General features: G+C 40.8%; 1 protein-coding gene across 6 annotated transcripts in view; it reads left to right on the top strand.

Moving 5' to 3' along the window:
• Nucleotides 1–5,242: 5,242 nt before the first annotated feature.
• The window catches only part of LCORL (ligand dependent nuclear receptor corepressor like), a 66,896-nt gene continuing 49,007 nt past the window's right edge, over nt 5,243–23,131 (top strand). For all 6 annotated transcript variants that reach the window (XM_030449874.1, XM_030449869.1, XM_030449871.1 and 3 more), the window contains exon 1: nt 5,243–5,509. In XM_030449874.1, coding sequence (XP_030305734.1) covers nt 5,353–5,509 — 157 coding nt within the window. In that variant the 5' untranslated portion in view covers nt 5,243–5,352. The remainder of the gene's footprint in view (nt 5,510–23,131) is intronic.

The following is a 23,131-nucleotide window of genomic DNA, read 5'->3' as shown; positions in this document are numbered from 1 at the left end:
CAGATGTAAATGTGCTATTTCTTTGTTCATCTATAAGATGCTTGGTATTAAAGCCTCTTTACCCATCACCAATTGTAAACTATCTCAAATTTTAAAGTAGCACAGGGACATAAAAGGCCTAAAACTCTGGAGACTGGAACACTTGCAGATATTTTTTCTTGATGATCCAAAAGCCAATGAACAGACCTAAAGTTGCCTCAATTTTCTGCCCTATTAAAATAAACATTCACCTATGTGTGAAACTTCTCCAATTGTTCTTATTTGAGTTTGAGCTTTAATTTTCCTCGCAGAACTCATGACAATGCAAGGAAATTTGGGGGGATTAAGTTTCAAGGCTCACAGAGCCCCTAACCCAGATGTCTGCAAATAACAGTGGAGGCTTCTAGCTATTTTAAAAATAATTTTGTTTTTTAAAGGTATTTTTGTGTAACTTCACGCTGATTGAGGCTGTGAAAATTCAACATCTAAACTGTTTGATTAAGCATAATTTTCTCAGCTGGGCAGAATTTCTTGCTTTCACAGGCAGGGAAGAGGTAGATAATGATCAGCCTCTCTCTCTCAGCATTCTTTTACTACACAACAGCTACTGGCCCAGCTTCTTCTGCTGAAGGTTACCTTCCTCCTCCCCTGGAGGAGAAAGAATGGGCTGGATATGAAACTTGGAAAATATCTGCTGGCAGTAATGAAATAGTACATATACCAGTAATGCTTCAAACCATATAAATCCAGTTCCAGTGGCAAAATCATTTTTATTCCCTAGCTGTCTGCACTTAACTCTCTTTTGGAGACTGCCAACCTATTCACTCACAGCGTTTTACAGCACAGCCCATCAGTTTAAACCTCTGACATTCATGGCATTCTAGCTGAAGAGTTTGTGGTTTTTTGCATCTTGGTAGACTCTCACAAAGCTGTGGGGCTGTCCACTCATCACAGTCTGGAGCTCAGGGTGAGATTGTGCCTGAAAAATCCTGTTGCTTTCAAATAGGTGTGCTTTTCCAGCTCCTGACTCTGAACTCCATTTCCTGCAGGCAATTCTAGAGTTTTTGACTACCTTGAGGAGACTGCAGAGATTCTGCCTTCAAAGCATGAATAAAAGCACTGCAGAATGCTGAAGAGAGGGTTTGCATCTCAGAGCTTCTTCAGAGGAAGCTATGTGCTAAGTTCCCTGGCATTTTAAGATAAAAACCTCAGTGATCAGTGAGGAAAAAATGATTATTTTTTTAAAGATGGAAAAATGGTCTATATAAGTGATTGCTTAAAATTACATTTTTCCTACATCTGACAGTGCAAAAGAAAGTGGTATATCTTTTGAACATCTCTTAATTCTTTATAATCTGCTAAACAGTTAGAAAATGGATACTGCAAATAGGTTTTAGTCATGTACTGGAAATCTAGTATTCACACTGATTACTAAATAACCCTTATTCCATTTGGCTAGAGCCTGTGTCTAAATATTCCTGTGTAGTATTTATGATGAAATCTCTAATGTTATATTTTTTCCCCTTCCTTTTTTTTACTGTGGTTTATTTTTCAAGTACAAATGATTCTCTGCAATACTCACAAAGACACAATTCATCATTTAACTCTTTCTCAACAAGAACACTGACAATTTCCAAGTATACAAACTGCATTCATGTGGGACAGAGCTCACCACTTCAGGATGTATTCACTGGAAGATGGAATCTACAAAAGCCTTACAACAGGGTTTTGACTGCTCGAGTTAGACTGTTTTAATTACACTTCATCCTTACCCCCAGTTTCTGCAAAGCAGTACTTATGTGACAGAGCCATGCAAAGCTGTCTGTACAGGAGTGAATTTCACCTTTGGGGATTAATTATAAAGAGTTTTTGGTGAGGAATAATTCTGCAATGTTTCAATGAGATAGTTAAGTCTCCCCAATGTGTGTTCAAACAAAATTAATCCAAAATCTCAGGTTTTGATAGGGTTGTGGTATCAAACTGTAAGCATAAGGGCCCATTTTAATTTCTCTTTACCCCAGAATTAATATGAGATGAAACATACTGAAAGAACAGCAGTAATAATTCCTGTAGCTTCAAACAAAATTGTACTGGACTTTGCCTGCAGAGCTGTTTCTAAGTGACTCTCTTATCCCATTAAAATTAGCTAGGATAGGCAGCTAAAATTAAATAAATTGAAGTTATCACTCACTGTTCCAGCTCCTGCCCTCGATCAGCCTTGGAGTTTTGATCCAACCCTTGTTCAGAGAAGTGGAATTGCTTCTCTAAAATCAAGTGCAAATCCAAGTCAGAAGTGATCTCTTGGCTGGAAAGTCATTTTCATAGAGAAGAAAAACCAGCACAACTAATGTAAAAATAATACCTCTGATGGTTTCACAAAGCAGGATCCTTGTGCTCAGTTTTAAGTTTGGAAGAATAAAAATTCTCCAAAGGAGGGAATGATTGAAAACCTGGTCTCTACAGCATATCTGATGTTTAGGCAGTATTTTCAGAAGGCTTAGGAGTTCAAAATCCAGGCAACTATAAAAACTCAGTCTAAACTCTTCCTTTCTTCCTCCTGCTCCCTAAAATCTGTCCATCAGCTTTGTGAGCCAAGTTTAATTCCTTTTTCTTTCATGCATGGAGAAGTCTTTCAAATGGGAAGAACCTTGAAACTACCACAAAAAAGTGTGTTAAATGAACACAAAAGGGGGTGGGGGAGCAGACAGGGAATTTTCTTTTCTGCTCTTTATGTAATCATAGACATATCAAAATAAAACTCTTCAGATGCATGGCATTTGTGTTTCTACAAAACTGATTCATGTCAGATAACCTCAGGGATTCAGTTAAATGAGCAGTGTTTAAAATTCCTCTGTGCTGAATTTGTTTAGCTCAATTAGGTGTTTTACAGAAGTGACCAAGTTTTTAATGAAAATTCTTAACAAAAAAGATGTGACCCGTCATCTCTTATCAAAGTTTTGTTCTTTCCAGTGGAAGCAGAACAGATCTTCAGGGCTGTGATCTACAGGCAAACCCTGAATATGTCCTCTCCCCCCCACAAAAAAAAAATAAAAAATTTAAAAAGAACATTTTTAAGAAGTTCAGAAGGAAATATCCTTTATGAAAGGCTTGCAGGAGAAGCAAATACATGATGGATTTTTAAAGCCTATTCTGTGGCAAAAATTAAATAAATAAGTAAACAAATAATGGCATTCTATCCAATTTTCCAGTTTAATTTTTGTGGGCTTTGACAACACTTCACTGGAGTTTCCTGCTTTTTTTAATGTTTCTCTGCAATGAGGCTGATAATTTTTTGCTGCTGTTTGGAGGTCCAGTGCAAATAAGGGAGCCGAGGTACAACACATCTGAGGTGGAGGAGGCAGCTTGACAGCTGTGAAGCTGCTGCTTGCTGTGTAGTGCTGGCTGCTGTGATGGAAAGCTAGAGGAAGCAATAGGTTACCTTTCCACCTGTGCTTCCAGTCTTGGCATTCTCCTGAAATGCTCCACTGAAAGGTGGTCAGGGCTCCATCCCGGAGCAGCCCTGGTTGCACTGCCACTCTGTTTAAGTACATAGAGATGAATGAACAGCTTCCCATGCTTTGTTCAGGGTTCAAACCCCTATGCAGCTTTGACGCAGTATCACTGTTATTAACTCTGTTCATCCTCATCCACAAGAAATCAAATTCTCTCTAGACAGGGGTAACAAGATGATTTCAAGAACAGCATCTTCAACTCCTATTGGGGAGGGGAAAAACAAAGGTACTTTTCTGCAGCCTTACTATGTGTTGTTTTCTATCACAACCTGCAAACAGGCACAGAAAATGCCATTTCTTGCTGAAGGAATGCTGCATACAAACAGTCCAAAGGAGGGGAGCATGGGGGAGGAGGAAGCACTAGGATCTGGGAAAACGGTGAGAGCTTGTTTTTTCTGTCAGGGGAATTGAAGACTGCTAATTGCTCTCTTGCAAGGCACGAGTACCAATTGTCACATTAGAATGGGGCTGAGGGATGTCTGCCTTGTCCTGGAGCCCAGGGGTACAGTACCAGAGTGACAGTGTGAGCAGAGCAGCAGAACTGACTGTCCTGGTGGTCATCAAATGCTCCAAGTAATCCAGTTGGATATTTGTGTCCTAACTTTCAGGCAGTTATCTTAATCTGAATTTAGTTCTGAAGTAATTCTTAGGTTGATAATAAGCTTTCTCAGGCATGCTCTCAGATACTGAACTAAACTGACTTGCTTCTGGTTTCCATGCTAATCTTTTCCACGGGGTGGTGGGAGATGCTGCTGGGTTTTTTTGTGTGCAGCTCAACAAGTCCCTGTCAACTCTACATGATCAACACCCTTACAAAAAAAGGTGGCTGAAAGCAAAAACGCTCAAAAATATCCAGGGAACTAAAGAGTAGTTTAGAGAACTTTGCAGAATCTCCCAGCTGAATAAATTTGGCAAGCTAATTAGGTCCCTCCACGTCCACACGGGTGACAGGACAGGGGACAGAAGGGGAACCGGCAGCGTCCCCAGAGCGGGCAGGTGAGGGAAAGGAGATGGGAGAGGCTGCAGGAAGAGGCCCTGCTCCGGGCGAGCAGCCTGGCAAACGGCGGGATGAGGGGGAGACCTGCCCCGGGTTTGGTGATCCCCTCACCCAGCGCTGCCTCCGCCCGCGCTGCCGTGGGCCGAGGGTCACCCTGGGTGTGGGGGCTCAGGCAGCGCGGAGCTTTTGGAAGGACCATTGGCGGTGTCTTCCCGGTGAGGAAAATCTTCGAAGGGCGGGAAGGCGGGTGCCCTTCTCCAGTCTCCCCACGAACTACACCTCCCGGCCTGCATTGCTGCTGCCTGCCCCGGCTGGGCTGGAGCAGGTGGGGCGCGCTGCTCTGAGGGAGTTGTAGTCCCGGGGTGGGAGGGTAGGGGCAGGGAGGGCGTGTATGTGAGAAACACGGCACACGGGGATGGGGAAGGGAGGCGGTGGTGGGGCGGGAAGGAGGTGTCCGTTTTCGGCCCGGTTACCGGACAGTCCCGCTGCTTACGGGCCCAACCCGGAGACCGCCAGGGAGGCGGCGGGAGTGGAAGCCGTGGAGGGGGATAGCGGGGGGTGAAGGCGGGGCGCGCGGCCACGTGTCAATCATCCCGCCAGGCGGTGCGCGCGCTCCCCGCCCCGGATGCCGAGGAACGGGGAAAGGGGAGGGAGAGGGAGGAGTGGGGGGGGGAGAAGAGCGGGAGCGCGCCCGACGATCAAGGGGGGGGTGGGACGGGGACGGGGCGGGAGGGAGGGAGGGAAGGGGGGACGGGAAAGAGAGAGAGAGAGAGAAGAGAAGGGAGAGGAGCGGGGGGAGCGCGCGGCTCTCATGGGTGGCGCGCGCGCTCGTATGTAAATGAGCGGGCGTGAGGTCAGAGGCAGATGGAAAAGGGAACAGACAGAATGGCCGCCGCGGCTCCCGCTCCTCCTGCCGCCGCCGCCTCCTCCTCCCAGTGCCGGAGTCCCCGCTGCACGGCGGAGCGCAGGGGAGTCCGCCGAGAACTCGACTCCTGGCGGCACCGGCTCATGCACTGTGTGGGTAAGAGAGAGCGGTGCGAGGAGGGGAGCGGGCGATGGGGTATCTCGGCCCTGCTGTATGGGACCGAGGGGAGGGGGGAAGGGGGAAAGAGCAGCGGGGTCCTTGAGGGGGAGTCGGTAGGCGAGGCGCGGAGCGGGGGCTCCGCGGGAGGAGCGGGCGAGGCGCTGAGCCGGGGTCTCGGGTGGGTGGAGGGGAAAAGGGGGAAACAGGGATGGAGGAGCAGCTCCGGTGGTTTTCTCGGAGGGCGGAAGCGGAGACAGGGTCTGTGGAGGAGAGCGAAGGTTCTAAGCTGCCTCCGGGCAGCAGAGGGTGGGTGCTACGGCTTCGGTTGGGTCCACTCGGTCCTTCTTTCGCCGCCGACCGAGACCCTTTCTCGGCTCGGGTCCTTTTGTCTCGGCTTCTCGCCGTTCGCGCGGTGAGTGCCGGTGGCTGCCCCCCTCCTCTCCTCCTCCATCGCCAGTGCCTGGGGGGCGGAGGAGGGGGGGGCTGGTGGAGGGAGGGAGCCCGCCTGTGTGTGTGTGTGTGTGAGGGTGCGTGCGCCTTTAAGAGGGAGCTGCTCCTGCACTGACGGTTGGGATTTGAAGTTTTCCCTCCCCCTGGAAGTTGTCATGGCGACGACGGCAGTTCTCCCCTCACTTCCCCCCCCACCCTACCCCCTCCTCCTTGCAGCTCCCGGGGCTGCCCCAGTGGCTCCCGTGCCGTGAGGTGTCTCCAACCCCCAAACCCCGGGTCACATGACTCCCACGCGTGTCCGTGCCGTTGGCGGGGGTGGTGGTGGTGGTGGTGTGGAGGGGGGAAGGTTCGAGCCCTGGCGGCCGCCCGGGGGGGAGTCCTGACAGGAGACCGGCGGCCTGACAGGATAACGGCTCAAACCGCCGCTGCCCTCCCTTCGCTGTTCCTTCCCGGCGGCTTGACGGGATAACGGCTCCATTTACCGCTGCCCTTCGTTCCCTGCTCCTTCCCGGCTGCCTGACGGGATAAGGGCTCAAACCACCGCTTTCCTCTCTTCCCTGCTCCTTCCCGGCTGCCTGACTGGATAACGGCTCAAACCGCCGCTTTCCTCCCTTCCCTACTCCTTCCCGGCGGCCTATCGGGATAACGGCTCCATTCACCCCTGCCTTCCATTCCCTGCTCTTTCCCGGCGGCCTGACGCGATAACGGCTCAATTTACCGCCGCCTTCCCTTCCCTGCCGCTTCCCGCCGGGCGGGCTGCCCGCTCCGGCGTGCTGGCATTCGTACGTGTGCCGCCCCGGCTCTGCCACCTCAGGGCGGGGGAAGGCTTAGGAGCTGGGGGTGGGAGCTTTGTTGGGAGCTGTGTGTAAAGACTGAGGCCAGGAACTGCTTCCTTGTGTCGTTTGGACAGACTTTGCCTTCGTAGGGAAATAGATAAAATGCTTGATCTTGAAGTAGTAGTAGGCTGGCGTCAGTACTGGTCCTGCCCGATGGCTGCGCGCTGGGACGCATCTAAGTGAAGCTGGGAGTCTAACCAGCAATTCACCCCCTGTTTCTGCGAGTGCCTGAGACGAAATCAAAGAAGTATATCTCGAACAGGCAGGTACACTGTAGCTACAGGCAATTAGCTTTGGGTTTGTGGGAGTTTTTTTACATATTTTCATTAACCTGGTATCTTATTCATGCACAGATTTTGTTCTTGATAAGTTGCCTAAATAACACCTTTTAAGCACCTGTTCTAGCACTTGTGTCTATTCTATGATTCCTGCGTTGTCTTTTTAATCCTTCAAGGTATAATACATTTTAGGAAAACAGTATTTATGTATTTCCATATGCTAATACATTATATGGTGCTTGTGGAAGGGATGCAATTTAATTATACACATAGGGAGAGCTAATTCATTGACATAAGTGCTGTAATAAAACTGTTACATTTGATGAACTGATCTCTCTCACAATATGTAAGTGGCTGTTCCTCTGGTTGCCTGTTGTTTAATGGCATTCAGTTTTAAATTTATACTAAAATTGTGGAAGTCTGCTTGACAACAGATGACTGAGGGGACTTTTTAAGGGGGTAATGGTATCCTGTCAAGATGTATTTTGACAACACAACTCCACATCAGTAGGAACAGATGAGGACTGCAAAGAAATTTAACAAATTGCTCTGTAGGACAAAGTTTTACCATTCAGTGGGTCGTCTGCAGGGCAGATGAGTCGTGTTTAGGGAACTTATCCAAAGTTGTTTATTTTGGGTTTTTTTCCCACTGAGAGTTGCAAGGTGTAAAACCGAAATATAATGACTTATATTTTAGATTGCACTGTGGTGTTGCTTCATGCTCAGTTTTGTTGTGGTTTTTTTTTGTTTGTTTTTGGAATAAAAGTTAAATAGGGTATATTTCTTCGTATATTCATGATGCAAAAATCAGTTAATAGAAATGAGCTCTGAACTGATTAGCAGCTGCTAGGAGGAATAACATTGGTTATGGTTTAATAGTTAGTCAAATGCTATCTCAGTTAAGGACTGTTACTTGGCATGCCTCTTGAGCAGCCCTTATCGGAGAGAAAGTGTAAACAAAGTGACAAGAAAGTGAATAGTCAGAATAATGCAGGTAGATTACACTTAACAGGTTTGGGGTTTGTTGTTTGGGTTTTTTTTCTTTACTCCTTGGAAATTCAGTAGCATTAATTTTTGTAAAATAACCTCCTACGCTAGCTCAAATTAACTTCCAAAGTAAAAACATTTAGTTGTTCTCACTCTGTATAGGATTTGGAGTCTAATAAAGTTAATACTAATTGCAACTGCTGAACACTTGCTAGGTTGATGGCTGAAACAGCAACGTGGTAGGGTGGAGGAGTGGTGAATATGATGGATTTAGTGTAACTTTTCTTTTTCCACCCTTTCAAAGAATCATACATTTGTAGCAAAGTGAGGAAAACAGTGTGGTAATTTTTGAACTAGCTTACTGTCAGTCCTAAACCACAAAAAACACTACCAACAATTGCTCAGATGATTCTAGCCTTGGAAGTTTTGTCATTAAGCCTGTTTAATGAAATAATACTGATATTCAGTTCAGTTCAGTGGACTATCATTTGTCAAGCTTTTTGTTCAGAGTGTGAAGTAAGAAAGTACACTCTTTGAACACATTGTTTCTGTTAAACCTTTTGAATTAATAACTTTATTTTGATGTCTTCCATCACTTCATTGATACTAGACTTGATATTTACATTTCTGTAGTATAATCACCTGAGCACTTTGAAATCCTTTATCTGTAAAGGATTTTATCATCCAGTCACTTCATGGAAATGGTAAATTGAGTTGCACAGAATGCCTCCAAGACAGTGACTGCCCATCTTGAGGCTCTTAGTCAACAGATTGTCCATATGTGCAACAGTGAGACAGAAATAACATTCAGTTGCCTTCAGTGTACTGTTTGCTTGAGGATGCAATGGTGAGGCACCTTGGCTGGACTGCTGAATTGTTTGTTTGTCAAAAACTAGTTGCACACTTGAATATTTGCATGGGCTTTACAGTTAAAATCTTGGGTTGCCAGACTATCATGCTAATTTTTGACCTGCAGAATATAGTTATAAGTTTCAGGTCAAAATGTTGTAGCATTTAAAGAATTTGAGAAGAAACACAATGATAAAATTTCAGTGGCTTTACTGAGAAATCTCATATTTGATATCTAAACATATCCAAAGATAGAAAAGACTTAACATTGTAAGTGAACAGAATAGATTTACAAAAATTCTAAATAGGTGTTCAGTAAAAAATGGCTGTTCAGATGGTAATCTTGGTGTTCATTATGTTGAGCACTAACATTCCTAAGATGCCTAGATTTGTGCTTATGGATATACCGAACTCTTGCATGACCTAATCAGAGTTTAAGACTATATACTCTTCGAAGGCATCTGTAGATCTTGATTTTATCAGTGTTCTTACAGCATGCAAAAGATGTGCTAACAAGTACTGTGTACAGCTGCACTCACTGCCATGTTTTGTGGGTCTGTGTGACATAACTAGCAAACCAAATACCCTAATTCTAAATTCTGTTCTTATGGAGAAGTGCCAGAAAGTTCTGTGTATTGGAGTACTAAACTTAGCCAGCAACCAGGTTCCCTGGTGGTTTAATTTGCAAGGTATTTTAGAGGTTAATGTTGATAGAATACTAAATAGAATAGATTGGTTTAAAATCAGTCTTTGGTGCTCTTTGATTAAAACTTTGTAATGTGAATTGGTTAAATGCATTGCATTGGATTGAGAGGCTTTGGTAGGATGGAGCTATAAAGGTAGAACAGAGCTATAAAAGTCTAGATTCATACTGTGGTTAGCCTTAAGAAAGGATTTGTACAGTTTTCTCCCATGCATTGACCAATTTCATTTCAACTTCACAGGTAGAGCATTGGCAAGTACATCGAGTCCCCGTAACATTCATGAATAGGCACAGAGGAGAAACCTAGTAATTGCTGGGGCTTAATTCAGAATCAGGTGGTACTTTTTACTGCAGGATCATGGTATCCTGTGGGTAAAGCTGGGAGCAGTAACTTGAGGCTCGTTAATGAAAAGTGTCAGGTAACTCCAGTCATGGAAGTGGGAATCTTCTTGCTAGGGAGTTGCATTGTATTGTGAAAATATAAAGGACTGAGTGAACATGAAAGGTTTTTTTTAAATATTAGCTACTATTTTAAAAATTAATGTATTGCTTTTTGGCAAGGAGGGGAAAGGTAGAAGTTCTACTGTTCCTCTACTGCAATTCAGAGACAGGCATTTGAAAGGTAACAGCCTTAGTATTGCTTTCTTATGAAAACTGAAATTGATTCGTGAAAATTCATTTCTGTGTATTTGTGGAATCTAGCATACAAATACTCCTTTCCTCTTATTTTAGAGGGGAAAAAAGTCTGAAAGATATAGGATACATTAATGCATCTAATTCTGTTTCAATGAATCTCGACTTTCAGATTTTTAAAAAAGTATTAGCACTTCTGCTTCAGTTATTGACCATGCTGTCTTCCCAAGTGCACTTTTCAGGAAGACTTTTCCTCTCTCTCCCTCTCTCCTTGCCGATAGAAGATTCCTAGCTACTGCATTTGATATTATCCCCAGGCTTGCAGTACTTCTTTATGAACTACTTTACTACTTTGTATCTTTCTTAACATATAAAATTGTTCTCACTTTTACTGTGTCTGCAAGTACTTTGCAGCAGGGTAACATCACTTTCTTTTCTTTTTTTTTTATAGTACTACTGTGGTTGTGATTTTCTGTATTCGCCACAGTAGTAGTAGCAGAACTGTGCATCCATAGTGTTCTTGTCTATCTGCTAGTGGTTGTTTTAGTGACTCAGTGCTCTATTACCTGTCACTGCATAATTGATTTTAAAATATTACCTGCTTTGAACTTGTTTGTTTCCTTTGCATTACTGCCTCTTTAAATAGTGAACAAGCTTGCAATGGCCAAAGAGCCATGATCCAGTATGGTGGGCAGCAGTACTGGTGTAGTGTTCCTGTGGACCTGTTGTGTTTTGAACTGTGATGGGGAACTCTTGGTATGATTCCAACTTAAAACAGATCAGGGGTGCAATCTCGGTGTTACTGCAGTCACTGGAAGAACAGAAATTAGATCAGAATGACAGCTCAGGTTCACAGGCAGTTTTTGATACAATGAAGGAAAATGGTATCATGTAAAGGATTGTTCAGGTGTTCAAGTCAGCATTAGCATTTAACACCATGAAAACACAGCCTAGGAATACAGTAAAGTGCCATCATCAAGCCTCACAGAGCTATTGCCAGAATGGAGAAATTGCTGTCCCGACTGTGCTACTGCTGCTTGTGTACTTGTATCAGCATCTATTGGATAGCTGTCTGATCTGCTTTGTTGGGAGGAATTAGCAGCTTACAAAGAAAATAAAAATCTGATGGATGCTGGTGCTAGCACAAGGATGGGGGTGGGACTGTGTGATGGAAGCAGAAATAAGCTATTGGATTGGTTTAGCTGCTTATGGTACAGTCAGCTGCCAGGAATGGAACAGAGCCTCAAATATACCATCCTGATTTCACCCAAAGCAGGGTAACAAAAGAGGAAAAAATGGTCAGTGTGTATGTATGTCACTGGAAGTTGCTACTCTCTGTATATATCACGTTAACTGTCTTTAGACTGCAACAAGAGGAGACACTTGGGGTTTGTTTTGCCTTGAACTATCTTTGTTTCAAATATGTAGTGTTAAATTGGCTTCTTTTCCATGTCTTCTCACAATCAATTTCAACTCATCAACTTTTCTCTGAGAAAGAAATAATTGCCCACTGCTGTCATTGTGTTTTTGAAGGCATATCTTATGTTTTACTCTTGAGACAAATTTTTACTTGGGAAACCAGTGCAAGAAAACTTGGAGTAATGACACCCGGAGGCTTAGTTTAAAAGGCAGGGGGAGGAATTTGTTTCTAGCAGTACATGCAGTACTAGTTCACTGTTCTCTTTTGAACCTGCAATTGTAAGGATGTATGGAGCACAGTGTTATGGAAGACAAAACTGTACCTGCTACACAGATTAACTCTTGGACTGTAAGCAATGCTTTGCCCTCAGAACAGAAGTGTTGCAGAGTATGCAAGCTGGTATACATATCTCCAACAGTGATAAAACATGTGATTATGTTGTTGGTGTTCCTAATGTCTGGGTACTGCTATGTGGAAGCTGTTCAATTTTTAAGTGTTCCAGGAACTACCATGATCTTTGTCAATGTTTTTAGGCGTAGCTTGAACTTCCTTGTTGTATGCTCTTATATGGTAGCTGTTTACTTTTTATGTGGCTGATACTGAGCTAAGAAATTCAAACTCTGATAGTCCTTCTAAATTGCAGGCATATGATTTTCTTAAACTGGCACTTATGTAAACTAAAAATGTGAAGTACAGATATTGTCCCTGCAGCACAGTCTCAATTATTCCCTTGAATTCAGTAACACTGTTAATGTTAGGTTGGTGACTTTTGGGGGTGGTTTTTTTATGCATTAGACAATCTTACTGTTTTTCTATCCGAACCCATGGTACCTACCTTCATGACTTCAGTCAGCTGGTATTTATTATACAGTTCAACAAACTAGACTGTAAAACTAATTACCTTAATACTAAACTAGAAACCAGGAGGGGAAACGTGGCAGGAGGAAGAATAGGAAAGAAAAGGTCAGCTCTAGTTTAACTTGGATCAGTTTCCTGATCAGGTTGACTATATACCTGCTATTTCTCCTGAGTAAAGTGTAGAATCATAGAATGTTAAGGGTTGGAAGAGACCTCTGGAGATCATCTAGTCTCCAGCCACAGCAGGGTCACCCAGGGCAGGACACACAGGAACGTATCCAGGCAGGTTTTGAAAGTCTCCAGAGGACATTCCACAACCTCTCTGGGCAGCTTGTTCCAGTGCTGTGTCACCCTCACAGTAAGGAAGTTTTTCCTCAAGTTGAGGTGGAACTTACTATGTTCTAGCTTAAACCCACTATTCCTTGTCCTATTACTGGGTACCATTGAAAAGATAAAATGTGCTTTACTGCAGAGAACAAGACTTCTGATATTCAGTAAGGGTTTATTTTAGCAACAGTTTTTTTGGAGGCTCAAAGTGAGCTAGAAACTAAGTTGGCTGTATGGCATTCTGATCAACAAGATTGCTGACAAGAGCAAGACTACAGTACCATTAATTATAACATCTTTCCTGTTGTTCTCACTTTGTAGTGGAACTTGTTTGATGCTTACATCAAACTGCTCTTTCTATGTTAAGTTAGTTTCTTTATTCTGTGGTAATAAATACTAATAGTTGTGTAAGGGAATTAACAGGAGTGTATCATGCTGATCAATTTGTCAGATCCATGTATGCTGTTGAAGAGCTGCATTCCAGCTGCTGGCAAGTAGCCAGAACTTGTTCTGCCTACAGCTGCAATGGGAAAAATTAGTACCTCTTACCCGCCCTCACCTTTTTTTATTTTTCACCCATTGTAGGGGTGTTTTTTTACAGACAGTTACAATGGATCTCTTATTCTTGAATATGATTCAAGTGTCATGGCTTCAAAAGATTGTTATTCTAACCTTTAGAGTTCAGTGTGTTCATGTAAAGTGTAGAGGTCACCCAGAGCTTTACCTATCTTAAAATTCTTTGTTCCACTTTGAACCACTGTCTTACTGTCTTATATTATTCTTGAACCTTGGTCTCTTCCATGTGCTTAGAAGGAACTTTGATAAGATAGGTTGGAACACTGACAGAGGGTGAAACAGAACTGAATTTGTGCAATTCATGTCTAGTATCAACTTCTGAAAAAGAGAGTGGCATAAATTTAGCTGCTGTATGTTAAAGAATCCAACTAACCTTGCTGGAGGATTTAAAGTTACAACGTGATACATATTTTTTCCCTGCTACTAAGCTTCCACTTTATCCTTCCCTTTACCAGAGGCATAAAGAAGCCAGGAAGAAGGGAGGAGAGAGTAGGGGAGATGGATGGTAGTGCCTCATCTGTTTGAGCCTCTAAGGGGTTAGAAAGCATATTACAAAAACTTAGGAGACTGAATCAGCAGAAATGCTTTGAGTGGTAGAGGTTGAATTTTTATTGGGTATGGTCAGCAGCATGTCAGTCTGTAGAATAAAGACCTGTGTGTCAGGTTGTCATCTTTCTTTTTGTGTCCACTTCTGGTACAGACCAGGTTTCTGTGGAGTATCTAGAGAAGCTGAATTAGTCTTGTTTTAGAGAAATGTTTTATTCTTTTCGAAGTTCTGCTGGAGTCTCATTCAGCTGCCACTTTTAATTGTGCTTGGTTCTCAACAACCATCCAGCCTTGCATCTCCATAGCAGCATGTGTTGTATTACAGGAGTGAGAGTTGGGCAACTGTCACTAAATGTGAATTTTACCATAGTTTTTGAAGTCTGTTGTTAAATTAAAACTCTCTGAATTCCTGGCACTCTATATTCCTCAGCTTTTAGTCTCAATTTAGCTTAGTAGAATCCTGCTTTCCAATTTGGAGGCATCCTAGCATTTGTGGCATCTGGGGATTATTTGTGTTTAAAAAGCTGCTCAGTGGAAAAAACTGTTGTTTTGCAATGTTTTTTAGTCTAAAATGCTTAATTTTCAGATTATAAATATTTATCTTCCTCATTCCATGCTTCCTAGCTTCTTCAAATCATTTTAATTAAAGGCTAGCTAAAATCTTATGTATGAATAATAGTTTTCAATATCATAATTCCACTGTTTTATAAGCTAGCTTTAGTGCCTTTCTAGTCTGCTGAGGGTAGTCAAAGGGTAGTGCAATTAATCTAGCGTTGAATATTCTGCTTTTTTACATAATTACCATCAAAAAGCTTTGTACATCTAATGAAAAGTTTTCTTTTTTTAAAGTACTACACTATTTTATGATGCCAGGTTAAAACTCCACTGGTGCAAAGCTGCTGGCCTTCTTTTGATTAACAGTGAAGTAAAACTGCTGCTGTATATGATGAAGATTATAGTATGGAAGACTGCTTTAAAGAACTCCAGCTTGTGACTGTAGCTGCCTGGTTGGCTCATGGAACAGCAAGTGTGCCACAGCAAGGCCCTGTCAAATGTGAAGATTTGGCTTTACCTGAGTGTAGCTGTTAAGCCTCCTAAGGTGAAAAAGGGGGATGATTATCAAATAGCTACTGCTCCATGACCTGTAGTTCAGATGCAGGTCATTCTGATGAAACGAGAGGTTTAAATTGCATATTAGGAAAAATTTCTTCATCAAAAGGGTTATCAAGCACTGGAACAGGCTGCCCAGGGAAGTTGTTTAGCCAATATCCCTGGAGGTGCTTAAAATGAATACATTGTGCTGGGGACACAGGTTAGTGGTGGAATTGCTGTTGAGATGTACAGTTGGACTCTTATGATCTCTAAGGGTCTTTTCCAACCTAAATGATTCTATGTTTCTATGTATGCCTTTGCTGGTATGGTGTCTGTCTGGTAGGAGTGTATATGACAGTACAAGATAGGCATACAGGGTTCTGATTGTTTCTTGTTGATCTGTGTTGTTTTATGCCTTTCCTGTCCTCTGGTGTTGAGGTAATTAGCTTGTTTATTTCTTCATACCTATTCATTCAGGTGTATCATCCTCAAGTTCCTTTCTATTTTGCTTGTTGTTGTTACTTTCTTATTTTGTTCTTGTCAAGGAGAGGAAGCTTTATTTACTCCTTAGAAAAACTGATTATAATATGGCTGGGTCAGGTAGGCCCCCTGAGGAGCAGAAGAGGCCACTCCTTCCCTGGCATCAACTGAATTTTCTGAGCAGAGGGAAGGACTTAGAGGCTATGGGATGTAGTGGACCAGTAAGTTTGTAGCTTAAATTGAATAATGAGTTAAATGTGGAGGGGAAAGGGAGGAAGAGAAAGAAGAGTTGGCTGCTTAGCCTGAGGAGCTGAAAGTGAAGACTTCTGTCTCTCAGGTTTTACAGATGCCACAGGTAGTATTCAGGTGACCAAAACCAAGCTTAAGTGATTCAGGACAATGGTTGTTGGGGAAATATGGATTATAAGATCACTTTTACCATCTTTCTTATTTGCTTTGGAATTCTAACATGTCGTGTGTTCCAGTCTGTTGTCTTCCTCCTTTTTTGTCAGTTTTATGCCTGTGTTATGTGTTGTGCAAATTCCCATCAGGCTTGAAGAAGTCCTGTCTTGAGATGCCAGTTCATATATCTGCCCTAACTCTAACTGCTGCCTGTGCCAGACACTTTATACCTCTTTGCTATAGTGCTGTTCAAACCCATGCACTTTTCTTCCATGTCATCAGGTCCACTCAGCTGTCTAATATGGAGCTGAGAAATGCCAGGTGGCTACTGATTTCAGCCTTTCCTTTTTTCCATAGGTGCCTTTGTGTAGTTTATTTGAAGCTCTTACTGCTTTTGAAACAGCAACAACAAAACCAAACTGATACTGGCTTTTCTCTGTTGGAATACCAAATGTTACACTTAGAGAGAATTTCTTCAGCAAGACCATCAGACTGGTTAGGGTGTGTTGGAAAGTAGTTTTATTTCCTGTCTTTGCAATTGTCTAAGTCCACTTGACTCCTGAACAAATGTGATCTGCCCCAAGGAAATAGGATTTAAGAAATGCTGTGTTTGTAACTTTTTGTGTCAGGAGTTCTTATCTTGAAATATTGGAAGTGCCCAGTGTTCTGAGTGGTACTGCTGTGAAAAACTGCACCTCAGCACTAACCCTAGATCAGTAAGGATTTCTCAGCAAAACATCAGAGTTTCACTGGAGAACTCAAATTTGGGAGAAACTATTTAGTAAACCTTAAAAATACGAGAGTTTTTGAGGAAGTATTTGCTGGTAAATCAGTAACATTTGAATTATGATCAGCTCTGGCAAGCACTGTTTGTCCCACAAGCCTTTAGAGGGAGTAAACTGAAAATTCAAGTGATCATAGAATTCTCATTTGACTGGTCAGTGCTTTCTGCAATGACACTGCAGGAGAAAAAGCTGTGAGGGAAACCCACTGTAGTGTGTCTGAGGAAGGTTGTTTATTTAGTGTGATGGTGTTGGCTATTGAAATCTGTGGTCCAGCTTAGAGAATGTACCTTGCTTCCAACTCAAATTGTTCTATGATTCTACAATAAACTAAGAATGCTTGTCCAGTAGTTTAGGAAGGGGTTTTGCTGGCCCAAGACCAGCTTTGTAAGTCCTTTACTTCAGGTTGTCACATAGTAGCATTTTGAGGGCCAGTACTTGATGTGACTTGAAATAATTTCTGGGCCTTTCATGTTGTCTCAGGAGGTTTTGGCATCTTTTTAGAATCTGTCCTCTAAGGAATAGAATCACTTTGAGGAGACTGATATTAATAAAGGCAGTAGAGTGACTGATTGTTTTCTTGAAGTCATTTTATTAATTTCAAGGATAGGAACAACTTATTGCACACCTTCTCACTTTTCCAGCTCGTTCAGCACCACAAACCATCACAAATTGCCAAAGCAGCCTCTTTTACTCTTGTCTGCTAGGGTAGTTACTCAGTAGTGATTTGGATTGCGTATTTGAAGAGTTGTTAACTGTCCATCTTTCTGTGTTTTGTACTTGTTCAGCTCCCCTTTAACAACTGATGTGAATATATGGCATACAAAACAATTACAAACTAGATACTGAACAGCTTTGTCAGTTGTACATCTCAAATAATATTCTGTCATTTTGTCCTCCTTCATTCTCAACTTTGTTTTGCCCTTTGTGTATCATACAAATGATGTTTACCCATGAGAAGTTTTATACCACATGAGTAACTTGATATGAAGTTTTCCAGAATATAGGAAATGAGATTTATCTGGTTTATTTAGGAGTTTCCCTCTTGCTGGAAATGCAGTTTATAATTCCTGTGTTCTTTACCTTGCAGTTCAGGTGACTTCTGTGAGTAGTTGCTGTTGTTTTCTAAATGGTTTCATTAAGAGGTGAAAGTACAGATCAGCTCAAAGTTCTGAAGTTTCCTGTTTTGTCCTTCTTGAGACTTGTGAGAAGTAATAGGATATGGCTGTCTTGGGTCAAAGAAACCCCCAGGTTGTGAATGGAACAGTAATATCTGTAAAAATTCTACCTTTTCCTATTTATCTTAAAATTCATGGTCCTTCAGGGGAGGGAAACAAACATCCCCAAAACCACAGAAATACCACCAAAAAACTAGTTGTGATTTTGCTTAAAGTTTTTGATTCAAATGCATTCATTTTTATTAGTTGCTTACAGTTAGCACAGAATTTGTGCTGGATTTTCTTGTGGGTTTTGGGGGTTTTTTTGAGCAAAATAGACACATACCTCATTCCTTTATACTGTGCAAAAAAGGAATAGTTATCTCTTGGATTACTGTTAAAGCTGACCAACACATTCAGAACTGAAAAACAGTTCTGAAAAACAGAATTAAAGTTGCTTCTGCAAAGGAAAATTCAGTGCTGAAATACAGAAGGAGCAGAGTATTTCTAAGACAGGATAGCCTCCTGCATAAACTGATCTGCTTTGAAAGAGCTCATCTGTTCTCATGACTGAAGTATTCAGAATCTTTTGACTAGGTACTTGAAATACATAGTTTTTCCTTTGAAGTGTTCCATCCCCTTCTCTTTAAGTCGGGTTGGACAATTGAAATGTAAATTTTATAGAATATGGTCAGAAATTAACTACAGAATTGTTGCAACATTCATTATTTTCTAGTAAATTTTCAGAGCTGGTATATGGCTTTGAGTACTGTATGAACTCACATATGAATGAGAGTTTGAGTCCCACACTTTGAATCCAGTTTCATGCTTTGCCTTGTGCAGTCATTTAATGCTTGGAAGGAAGTTTAATAAAAGTTTGTACAGAGGTGTGCTAATCAGAAAAAATAAAATTAAAAGCACACCTGCTTAATCCTTGAATTGTATCAAATGATAAAAGCAAAACCCAGAATTTTTCCTCTTCTATATCTGCCATCTTTTGTCGGATGAGAGTGCCTAATGTGAAGCTAAAACTTGAATTTACAGTCTCAGTTTCTTTATTCCCGCTCTTTCAGTCCCCTGTGGAAAATTAGGGAATTCAGCCCTCTCAATCAAATGCTAAAATGACTAGGAATTTGCATAAGGTACTGGAAAGAATACACACAAGTTCAGCAGACATACACATAGCAGATGTAGATTACAGGTTCATTGTCCATGTAAGTTGAGATACACTGCTTTGAACAATTCCATCTTTTCCTTGATGTACTGAACATGCTTAAGAACAGATTTGAAATCAGAGTTTAGCTGAATTTAGAGTTCTTTAAATTCTAATGGGAGTATATGAGGCACATGCAATTTTAACATTGGATTCCAGGCATTTTTTTAGAGACAGAAAGCATGGTTAATACTTTAAAAAAAAAAAGAAGTTTTTGGATGATCTTATCTATGTATTCTTGTTGACCTAGTTGGCACGTTGTCAGCTTTAAATTTTGTCTTAGTTTGCCAAGCCAAATTATGGCTGGATGCAGAAATAGTGGCTGCTTAGGGTTTTTGTTTTGTGTTGGTTTATTTTTTAAAGCCCAGCTATTCATGAAAATAAGTTGTAAGTTAAAGGTGAAATTATGAAATTACATGGCAGAGATTTTGAAATGCAGAAAAGTCAACTTCTGACAAACTTAACAAATCAACTTCTAGTATACAGTAATGTTGCACTTGTTCCTTAATTTTAATAATCCTACATATAGCAATTTTATCATTTTTTAATTAGACTGGTTTCAGGGTTTACATGAGTAACGTTTGGAAATACACTTTGAAGAATGCAGCACTAAGACTTAAGGGGTTGGTAGTTCTCTTACTGGGTTATAATTTGGCATCTACATAAGTGCTTTTTGTTCTGTAGCTTCAGCAGATGAGAGAGTGGCAGTTAATTTTAGGGAACAACATTAGTGCAGTCTACAAATTTTTTTAAAATAATAGGAACCAACAAATAGTTTTTCAATACAAGGGACATGTATTTATTGTGAGATAAGAATAGCTTTTTCTCTTGTTCATAATTTGAAAATTGTTAGCATTTGGTGGGGGAATAGGTTGTTTGCAGAAATTATAATTGAAGAGAACTGAAAATTCCCATGAAACTCTGCATACAGTAGGAAATTTCACTTCCTTTTTAAACTTAGTGTCTGGCATCAGTGTTATGGAAGAATGCTTTTGAAGGCTTGCAGCTTCATTAGCTTTGAGTAAACCCTGGCCCATCAGTTTAGGAGTGTTTTCAATTAATTTTTTTTTTTTGTCTTAGTGATGTTTTTTATAACTATTTTTCTCTATTTTTCAGCTAGCTCTCCCTTCTTAGCAGAAAGCTTTATGTTCTCTGACTCCAGTGATCCCAGAAGTGTGCCAGACCTATTTGTCTTTAGTTGACCACTAGATTTTCCCACATGCTATTAGATGTCTCATACTGCATAATAGTAATATGTGACCTATTAATTGTTACACATTTGCTGTGGACTTTTCCATGGTGGTATGGTGAACATCTAACTAGGCCCTCATGGAGAAAAAGAAGCTTTTGTTTGGCAATCCTAAACTTTTTAGATAAAACAGAAAAACTTCTCAGTCTTGTATATCTTAAAATTATGGTTAAGAAACAAGAACATGCATTAGACACATGATCTTCTGAGAGTAACAGTTCTTTCTGTTTTGGTCTTGGGAATTATTCTCCTTGTGTTGTACAATAGTTAAACTGATGGCAATGAGGAACCTAGGAGCATTTTTTCCAAGCTGGATGTTAGCTTCTTTTACAGTGTCTTAGTCCTTCAGACTTTCCTTCTCTAATGATTCAACCTATGAGCTTGTAACCAGCCCAAATTATCACCAGCACTGTTTGGAGTAATGGCATCTAGCTATCTTTTTGGTGTAGCATCTTGAACAAAGAAAGGCAGTAGGGTAAGCTTTATTTTCTGAAGAACACCAATATTCACACCATTTTGAAGTCTAAATGTCTTTGTATGACAGCTGGGATTACATCACTACTCAAAGAAAAAAAGTTTTCTTAAAACAGAAGTTAAGTTTTAGCAACTGTCCCTTTGAAACATTTTTTCCCCCTATCTGCAGAGCAGCAAAGTCACTTCAGAAGTGTTTTGCTGATGCCTTTTAAATTATAAATAAGACATCTCTCAAGCTATTTTGCTGCTGCATTAGAAATTTAGATTTAATTTTCATTTTTACAGTGCCTAGAAGCTACAGTAAAAGGTGTTTTGTGGGCTCTCCTATGTACAAGTCTACATGGACACATTCTTACTGGCATAAAAGATTACTTCAGAGTGTGGAGGTGCTGCCTTTTCTTAGTGAACTCATTTTTCCCACTGTGATTTATAAATACCTGAAAAATAGACCTGAACTCAGAATTGAGGCAAGTTTCAGTTTGAAACTACAAATAGTTCTATTGTTTTTTTCTGTTGGCTGCGACTCTTTTTTTCTTTAAAATTGATGAACAATTGAACAACTGGGGGGAGAGGCACTCTTTCTGGTTTTTTTGTTTTTTGGGTTTTTTGCCTCTGAGGTATGGCCAATGTCAGTCTCCCCAGCGCTAGAATATTACTCTTTGTATTCTGCTTAATGTTGCAGATAGTTCTTTTGATGTACATACTCTTTTGAAACTTGCATCAGTGTCTACATCCCTTCTATAAAGTACAGCATAGAGAGTTGAAAGCAAGGACTTTTAGTCTTAGTAAAAAGACAGCAGTTAGAACTGAAGCTGTTCTGTAGTCTCATTTCAATTTCTGGTAACCCTGTTTCTTAGTGGGAACAGAGGTGTCCTCAACTACCTTAATTCTTGGAGTCAAGGTGATATTACAGAAGGACAAGTATTCTTTTTAGCTAAGATTCAGAATTTGTATTGGAGTCTAAATAGAGGATTTCCTCCCTTTCACATTGGAATCTGTGGTATGTTGGTTCCTGTTTGCTTAGGGATCTGAATCGATACAGTAAAGAAAATTAGTGTATTAAGTTAAACGTTTGTAACTTTGTTATAAGAATACTTTTTTTTTTTTAGTCCTATCAGCAAAAAGTAGACTCAAGCAAGACAAGATACTTAGGAAGCCTGCTTGCTACCTCACCCCTGTATGAAATCTGTGAAACCCAAATTGTCTCTTTTTCTGCAAGAAAAAGCTGTTTTTTTCAAACATTTAATTTGCTGAATAGATATTCTGTAGTGACATTACAGTAACATTTGAATAAAGATTTATTAATTTTTGCTTCTGCTTTCATGTTCTGTATTTTGACTATTCTGCCTAGCAAACTAGTTCATTTTTCTTACCATTCATTTAAGTGGCAAAAAAAGAGGATTGTTTGAATGTTTGCTTATTTTTTAAAATTCAGTGCCTCAGTAGTTTTATAACTTGGTCAATCCTTTCAAAATCATTAAGTAGTTTGTTTTTAAAAAAAAAACAAAACAACAAAAACAAAACTCATTTAATGATGCAATTAGTTTTGGGTTTTTTTCCTGTCATTTTGAAGCAGGGAGTAATTTCTCTATTTAGAGGAAAATAATAATAATAAAAAAATAAAGTAAAACTCAAAATCAAGTAACCATTTCTTCAGGGGAACCAGTGACCCGTAAAATGGGAGCATATACTTCAAAAGGTTGTAAGTTTAAATAATTAGAAAGTAAAAGATGATTGAAAATGAGCTCAGAGTCCCTTTCTAGTGAAAGACAAATTATAAGCAAGGCAGATGACTTCTTTTCCTTTTTAAGTAAACCAAAGCAAAATACTGCTTCCTACTCTTGCACCTGTATTTTAAAATAAATATTGAAGCACTATTATTGAGAGAAATTTGAAGAAAAGCAGAAGTTTTTCTTTCAGAGAAACAGAGACTTGGTCTATCTGCCTGTGTTAGTTTAAAAAAAAAAATAAAAATAATGAAAAGGAGTTCTAAAGCTTGATGAAGCTGAATTTTGTCTGTGATGTGATTGTTTAAATACAAGATAGGTGACTTAGTGAAGCAAACCACAGTTTCCTTCAGACATTCTCATGTACTGATCCAAACTAAATAATAGGGCAGTGGCACAGGCTGCCCAGGGAGGTTGTGGAGTCTCCTTTAGTGGAGACTTTCAAAGCCCACCTGGATGTGTTCCTCTGTGACCTGCTATAGGTGACCCTGCTTTGGCAGATGGAGTTGGACTAAATGATCTTTCATGGTCCCTTCCAACCTTTAACTTTCTATGATTCTGTGATACAGTTGACAAACTA

The sequence above is a fragment of the Calypte anna genome, chromosome 4A, assembly GCF_003957555.1.
Source record: "Calypte anna isolate BGI_N300 chromosome 4A, bCalAnn1_v1.p, whole genome shotgun sequence".
In the NCBI taxonomy this organism is placed as follows: Eukaryota; Metazoa; Chordata; class Aves; order Apodiformes; family Trochilidae; genus Calypte; species Calypte anna.
Note: the sequence above shows the minus strand (reverse complement) of the source record. Positions and strands in the feature narration are given on the sequence as shown.